The sequence below is a fragment of the Parus major genome, chromosome 3 (assembly GCF_001522545.3).
Source record: "Parus major isolate Abel chromosome 3, Parus_major1.1, whole genome shotgun sequence".
In the NCBI taxonomy this organism is placed as follows: Eukaryota; Metazoa; Chordata; class Aves; order Passeriformes; family Paridae; genus Parus; species Parus major.
The window spans coordinates 61,686,171-61,694,306 of record NC_031770.1 but is presented as its reverse complement, the minus strand read 5'-3'; the positions used below and the strand labels follow the sequence as shown (position 1 = coordinate 61,694,306).

Below are 8,136 nucleotides of genomic sequence, written 5' to 3'. Positions count from 1 at the left end.
CCCCCGGCGCGGCGCGGGGTGGTGTCGGGCGACGACCCGCTATCGTCCGGCGGCAGCATCGAGGTAGTGGACTTGTACCTGCTGCCCGAGCCCTTCTCCGGGCTGATCGCGGGCGAGTTCGGGCCGCTGCTGGTGCTGAGCTGCCGCGTGTGCCTGGAGGAGAAGCCCATCAAGCCCCTGTCCTGCTGCAAGAAGGCGGTGTGCGAGGAGTGCCTCCGGCGGTACCTCAGCTCCCAGGTACTTCCCAGCGGGCTGTGCTGGTGGGGGCTGTGGCCGCATGCTCGGGCAGCCCGGCGGGCTGAGCGCTGCGCCGGGCCCGGCGAGCCGGGCAGGGCCGTGAGGTGCGGAGCGGGCGGGAGCCTTTCTGTCCCGTAGAGGGAACGCGTTCGGCAGCCACCTGCGTGCGAGCTGCGGATTCCGAGAGCGCCCGTTCCCCGAGCGCTGCTCTGCGCTGTTCGTACGCAGCTGGTCGGGTTTGGTCACTAAGGCGTTCTCAGGATCTTTCCGTCTTTTTGAAACTTCAACCTCTTTCTGTTACCTGGCTGGCGGCAGCAGCATTCTTTTAAGTGGAGGCCAAGGAGTGGTGAGGAGCCGAGTTCGGGAGCGTTGACAGCCGAAGCGGCTCCTGGAGCTGGGGGTTTTGCTTGCTGCCGCTTGGGCTTGCTGATGTTCGGGCCCTTGGTGCAGCCTCTCGGCCTGCTCATCGCAGGACACATCGCGTTTGGTGTTACGTCAGTTATGAAAGATGAAAATTGTGTGTGTGTATTGGTGAACAATTGCAGTAAACAGTAACTTCCTTGGAGAAAAAAATTTGAAAATACGACTTTTACTTCATGGGCAGACAACTGCTCATCCTGGGCAGGTATCTGGCATATGGTATGCTTACACATTCATCACTGATTTGTCAGTCAGGACTGCTGTTTCAAGCCAAAATCAGGAGCTTGATAACCAAGCTCTCTCTTCACGAATGTTTTCAGTTGTTAGTTTAGCACCTCAGAATATATTTGTGTTTCCACTGCTAGTGTAATCATACCCTAAACATGAGGAACAATGGGACGAGTATGGTGTGTGTGCGAAAACCAAAACCAACTAAACCCTTTGCTTACCACATTTATGCTTTCATTCTGCAGAAGCTTTTAGTATGTACTTGGTGGAGATGTGCTGGTTTGGTGGTGGAATGAGTTTTTACACCTGTTGGGGCTTGGTGCTGTGCTGGGGCAGTTTGTGTAGTCTTGCTGGGCTGTGTGTGTAGGGAAGGAATGGATGATTACAGCTACCCCTGCACTCCATAAATAGTTGACAGGCCTCTTCTGACCAGAGTACATTTCAGTGCTTGGAAATTGCACGTGCTACCAGAAGTCAAGTAACTGCTCTTCTCTGGGCCCTGGTAGCCTGTGGAGCATTTGCTGGTGCTGCCAGCATTTGTTCTGGCTAATAGTAAACTCAGTAGCATTTCTATGATTTAGTTTGGATTTAGTTTATTATGTTTAGATAATAGTGAAAGGCTTAACTTGGGAACTGATGGATTGGATGGTCAGAGTGTGTGTTTTGTGTGTTTCCTGTAACACTGAAACTCAAGAACACTTAATAAGCCTCCTCGAGACTTCGTGCACAGAGACCAGAATGATTTGATTTGTAGATAAGTGGTAGACTGGAAATTCTCACTTAAGTTTTTTGATTATATTGTCAATGCACATTTGTGCCACTTTGATATCTTCAGCTGAGGTCCTGTGTTAAAATATTGACTTTCCTTTAAGCTGGAAATTGGTAAGTGTTGTGATGTCAGGGTGATCTTCCCCATGTTCTGGAGGTGCCTGCACTTTACAGTGATGTAATGGAAGTTACATGATCTGGTATCAGAAGCCGTACTGAAGAACTCTTCTGGCTGGACTCTTGGAGAAGGAAGCAGTAGCTTGGTGGCTGAAATAGCTGGCTGGCCTAGGAAGCAGGTGTATGCGCTATGAAGTGGGTTTAGCATTGGCCAGGTGTTGGAGGTGTATGCAGGGATGCTCTTCAAGGAAGCCACTACTATTGTTAAGCACCTGCAAAGCTGATCCCAGCAGCTGTTGAAAGGTACCCATGTGGCATATAGCCATATTGGTACTTCCTCCTGTACTTTAAAAGTGGGGGAGGGATGCTGATCTTGAGGAGTGAGATTCACAGAGCACTTCTGTGGACATGTTTTTGCAGATGCTTTTATGACCAGGCAGAATTTTAGTTGCTTGATAAATCTGTAAGGGAAAAATGAAACAAAATACAAAAAATTACAGTCCAATGTGTTCTTCCCTTATCCTCCTTTTTGAAAAGGACAAGTGATATTTCTTCGAGAAGAACAAGAAGTGATCTGTCTCTTCTTTGTGCTGTGGAAGGACCTTGTGAGTCATCCTGGGGAGAGAGAAAGGCATCTCCGTGTCAGCTATGTTAGAAGAAATTCTGGGAAGGATGAGTGAAAAGCCAGTATAGCTTAGAAATCAAGTTACCTTTCATCTTTGAGACTTTGCATTTTCTGTCGGAAATTAAAAAGAAAATTTATGAGGAGTTTGAAAGGAATAAATGCTGAAAAGCTGTTTTTATGTGAAAATTTTAGATCTTACTTTTGGATATGAACAGCCTGATTTAAGAATTCACCTGAAATCAAAAACAAACAACAAAACACCTGAAAAACAAAATCCCAGACAGCTTTGTGCATAGTTTAGATCTGGTTTTATTTTCAGAGAAATAATAATCTCTGACCTGGCTGACTCTATGTCTCTGGAGGAGTGGTCTCTCATGCTGAAGATGTGGAATATGTTGGCAGAAGTATAGCACTTAAAATAGTTTGTGTTGCCTTTGATGTCTGTGTGTGTTCTGTGCCTGAAGAAAGCTGTATTCTTCATGATGGCTTCATTGTGATTCCTTAAATGATATTTAATGGAGTAGCAAATGTTAATGCACCCTGCTTTCTTCTGTGCAAATATATAAGAGCATCAGAACTTCTGCCTTCAAGCCCTTTATAGATCAGAAAATCAACTGAAGTTTTAGTCATTCTTAAAAGGAATGCCAGATGAAAATACTCCAACTGCAGAGTTTTTGCTCATCATGTTACCAGCATGCTGAAAAATGAACATAACATCTGAAGGTCCTTAGAGGTCAAGTCCAGTCTTTTTTATCACTGGCACCTTGCTGCATAATCCCTTTCAAAGATTTAGTGGCTGGAGCAGAAACTTAGCAGGCGAGCCTGGAATGCCCAGGCTGATCAGGAGCCTGACTTTGGGAAATTGCATAACTTTACTTCTGCCTCGATTTAACTATTCTGTATGACATCCTGATAATCACAGAGCTTGGGGCTCTTTGGGGTCTGACTATGATTAGCTGATCTACTATTCAAAAAATATTCTGTGACTATTTGTTTAGACTCAAATAAATTGATGATATGGTAATTGATAGGTATGGGTGATGGGTTATCATGCAAGAGGTTGTGGCTTTCACAGCTCAGGAACTGGTGTGGATCCCACAGAGTCTGAGTCAGGCCCCAGCAAGCCCTGTCTCCAGGAACTGATGCAGCCCAGAGCTGTTGTGTTATGCTTAATGGGTGAGGCTGAAGAGTGGGGTTGTCTGAAAGGCTAATGTTCGCCCTCCGTGGACTCTCAGGTATGTGTTGAGTGAGACTGGGATCAAAAGTGTAGAAGAACCATTTCCTATTCAGCTGGGAGCTGTGGGTTTCTGCACTCTGTCATCCAGCATACAAACTTGGGACAGGGAAGCAAAAATGAGGATACTTAATCTCACAGGTGTAATACTACATCTCTATCTCCTTCACCTCCTTCACTTCCCATCTTTCTCTCCAGTAAACATGGCACCAAACCCAGGCTTTTTCAGAAACTGTGCGTACCCATGTTTGCTAAAAAAGTGATCCACTTCCTAATCACTCTGGGCTGCTTTTATTTTTACATCAGAGGGAGCATTTCACTTTTCTTATAAAATGGCTGCAAAAGTTTTATAGAAACCTCAGTGTCTGCTTTTTCTACATGCAAATAGGGAAACTTGATAATCCAGTTTTGATCCTGTGCTCATTAGTGATGCTTTATTTTGTAAATCTAGTAACTCTGTTGGAGTAGTCATTCTTATAGTAAAAAACTTAGGGTGAGTTAATTTACACACCATATTGTATTCTTCATCAGATCTTATGGTGCTTTAATTATACGAACTCTAATGAGATTAGTAGCCATGAGTAAATTGGAAGGGATGGTTGGGGGTGGGGAGGGACTGCATCTGACAGCGTTTTGTGCATGTTTAGCTTTGATGGGACAAGAATCCTGCTTTCTTCTGAGCATGAGAGGTGGAGATCATCCTCCCTCAGCTCAGGACCTCGGTCTTTCTCTCTGTGACCTGAGATCTTGTTTTTGACCCCTTTATTCTCTGTACATGATTGTTTCTGAAAGGGCTGGAGAAAAAAAAATAGCTGCTGACTGTTACAGTCAGGATTTTTGTGGGGAATGTGATTATAAAGCTGCATAGTGAAGAGAAAATTTAGGAGCAGTCTGCATCACATAAAACTAGTACTGGCTTGGACCTGGAGGGCCTTGACACCTGTGTCTCGTCAGGTGTCTGATGGTATCATACAAATGATACATCTTCAAAGCTGTAGTCTGCTGATGAAAACCAGCCAGCAGAAATGTAGGCACCAAGTGCTGAATCATCTGATGGTTAATGAGCTGCTTGTGCCCTGAGTCAAACCAGAGCTCAGAAAGGCCACTGTCATTCAGTGCAGAAGCAGCTCTGTGTTTGCAAGGGTAATTAATCTAAAACCCTTCTCTAACACCAGCTACCGAATGGCTGGGATGGCTGCAAACTGCCTACCAGCAGGTGATGGCAGGGTGAGCGACCACCCCTCCAGCTGACATTGCAAGAATGCAGAAGTTTCCAAAGGAGGAAGAGAGGTGCAGGAGGAGAAAAGAACCTGCTGCTTTACAGGCTTTCTAAACCAAATCAGCAGCCTCAGCCACTGTAAGCTGTGCTCCCAAGAAGGAGGAGGAGAGGGCAGATAGACTTGGTCCATCAGATGCAAGCTGCCTATAAGATACAGGAGCACCTAAACTACTTCTGTCATTTTCAGCAAGCAGCTTTTGAAAGTCTGTCGTGTTCTCCTGATGCATTGTTTGCAGTACCAGTGTCAAAATGCTGCTATGTAGGCAGATGTCACAGTTCAAGATGATACTGAAGTGCCTCTAAGATTTTAAGAGTTAGTCTTCCAAGTTGACAAGGCAGACTTTTAGTCCATCTTGAATGCTTTTTGGTGAACCCAGTTTCTGCTGAAACCTAAGTCTGGAACAGTTTGCAAAACCCAGCATTGATGAAAATGCTTTGAAATTAATTTTAAAGAAAGCTGGGTTTGAGCAATGTTCTTCAATGATAATACTGCCTGGTTACCCTTGTGTGTGTAGGCCTAGGTGCTTTGTCAGCATATGAGGACTGCATGTGGTATGTTTGTGCAGCAGTTGCTTCAAGCTTACTTTACATGGGTATCTATGACTTCCTCTTGTTTGGATAAGTCTTTGCCAGGTGTAGAGCTGGAATTATGGCTGTCCTTTCTTAGCCATGCTGTTCTGAAGTGAAGCGTAAGAGAGTGGCTGTTCTTACAGCTGAAGAATATTTTCAGTAGAACTCTGTGATCCAAGATACTGAGAATAGAAAAGATGGTGTCACCTTTGAATTGAACCATGAGTTAGTTGCAAGAAGCATTTTCCTGATAGAAAAAGGCCCAAGTTCCTGAGAGGAGGATAAGTGGCATAATGAAATTGTTGATGTTGGTAGCGAATGGTAAGGGTAAATGGTGGGTGATACAGTGATACCATGAGTTCACTGATGTTGATAGTGAAGTTGATAGTGAAGTTTAAAGTCTTCCTATGAATGGGAAATTCCAGCGGGAGATGGAGAACCAGTTCTGTTTTAGCTGGGCTTGAAACCTAATTTTGAAAAAGTGTAATTTCTGTGAAGCAGAAGCCCTCCTTGTCAGCTGTCTCTCACATTCTGTGTGTTTCCCCTCGCTGGTCTGTGGGTCGTGCTGGCACTGGGGACCACAGACAGGCTGAGCCATCAGGAGATCATCTGCTCCATCCCTTCCCTCCCACTTCCCTCCCAGCTTCCGCCAGCTGTTCACTCGAGCCACCAGGCACAGGTATGGAATCAGTCCAGGGGATGTAAAATTAAATGAGTTGAAAACTGAACTGTTGGTGCTTAGTTGCCCAAACAAAAAGAAATGAAGGAGTTAAATGAGGGTTGGGAAGGCCTTCAGCTCACCTCTGCCCCATTCCTGCTTCTCCACCCAGAACAACTGTTCTTCCAACTACTCTGGGGCCTCTTGGCCCTTCATTCCTCTTTTCTTCTTGAACAAATATCTTGCTTCCTGCTGTCTAAACCATCCAGGCTCAAGGAAAGTATGTATTTTAAATGGCCAGGATGTCAGTACATTGTCAAAATGATTAAGAGTTGTAAGGGATGTAATTTCTTTAAAAGAATTCGGACTGGAGGCTTCCCCCTGAAGAAGGGCATTACTTACCCACCCAGGTTTATCAGTCTTTCTGTATGTTTTATCTGCTTGTGGTTATGTTTCTCTTGCTCCTTTTTTTAAAGTACTTTCTTGATGAATTTTGTTTTAAAAGTTAAAAAAACCCAAAAAACTCATCTATAGGATTTTATTAGCCAAATACTACTTTCTCTGTACTAGAAAAAGTGACAAACTTTCCTAGTGGTGAAGAAGCTATTTAATTTTTAAGTACTTGAAAAATTTCTGGTAAGGCAAAGAAATTAATTTACTTGGAAATTAAAAATTAGGATGAAAATTTCAAAACTACTCAGAAGAAAATTTTATAGATTTCAGTGTGGAAGGTCAGAAGTTTAGTAGTTTAGGCCAGATTTGGAATAAAATCTGAAATGGCTTAGATTCCCTGTTCAAGTCCACATTTACTTTAGATGATAACCTCACTGCTGCAGTTTGAGATTAATGTATATTTTCATTGAGAGCCCTGTTGGGATGTGCTGTTGCTCTCATTTGCTTACATAATTGTGTAAAGAAAGGATGTGCAGTTTCTGGATTAGAATATCATGAAAAGGTAAAGAAATTTCCAAGTCTATCTCACTTCCATTTGCTTTTGAGCTTGCTAAGTAGACTGCAGAGCACTCGTTTTCTTCAGTGATGTGTTTATTAAGTACAGCACAACCTATATAAGATTTTGTACTGGAAAATAGAAAGGGCAAAGTTTTATTTTCTCAGGCTTATCATCCTTGTGCCATGGTGTATTGTTTTCTACCACTAACATGATATGAATGGCAGCAGAAGCAGGTACCCCTCTAGTTTACTCGTTTTGGCTTCCCGATCTTGTAGGAATGGGGTGGTGTGTCAGCTTGGGAGTGTGGGATGGGGATCTGAATGATTCTATCCCTTTAGCTTGTAGGAAAGGGAAGTCCTATCCAAACTTTTTCAGCTGTGACGTGGCTCTGTGGGGTTACTCACACAATACAAGGAAGGAAGAAAAGGGAGAAGATTGCTGGGATGGGTAGGGCATGATGATCGTGTAGGAATTGGTTTGCTCCAGAAGGTGGACTTGCTTAGAGTAAGCTTTCATAAAACAAAAGGGAATTGTGAAGACTTCTGGCCTCCATGTAGAGGGGATCCTTGGCCTCTATTTAAAGCTGAAGCTGAGTACTGGCCAGTTATTTACCAGAGTAAATGGTGGGCACAAAGTGAAATGGGAATAGCTCTTTTTCTGGTTTCCTGTTGCAAGGAGGCAGGCAGGAAATAAATCTAGCCATAGAAAAAAAAATAGTAAGGATTCTAAACAGTTTAAAGTATAGAACTTCCAGGGAAAAAATGGCTTAATGTTTTACTGAGCTGCTGGAAGACTTCTATGCCCCACTGGCAGCAGGGTGGGTTGAGTAGGTAGATAAAGCATCCCATCTGTGACAGGATTACAGAGTGCCTGTGAGGTGCCACTTCCCTACAGAAGCAAAAAGGCCTTCACTTTAGTCAGTACTATTGCCGCTGTAGGGGGGCAAGGAAATGATGGGGAAGGGCTTCTTAACCTTTCTGCCACTTTAATGTTGCTCACTATGAGAATGTTAACTGGGGAGAGGACATACTATGCCTTTCTATTCCAG

General features: G+C 44.0%; 1 protein-coding gene across 1 annotated transcript in view; it reads left to right on the top strand.

Annotated features, from left to right (window-relative positions):
- RNF217 (ring finger protein 217) overlaps window positions 1-8,136 on the top strand; it is a 65,471-nt gene that overhangs the window by 1,009 nt on the left and 56,326 nt on the right. The window contains exon 2 of the mRNA XM_033512925.1: window positions 3-237. Within this exon, the coding sequence (XP_033368816.1) occupies window positions 3-237 (235 nt within the window). The remainder of the gene's footprint in view (window positions 1-2; window positions 238-8,136) is intronic.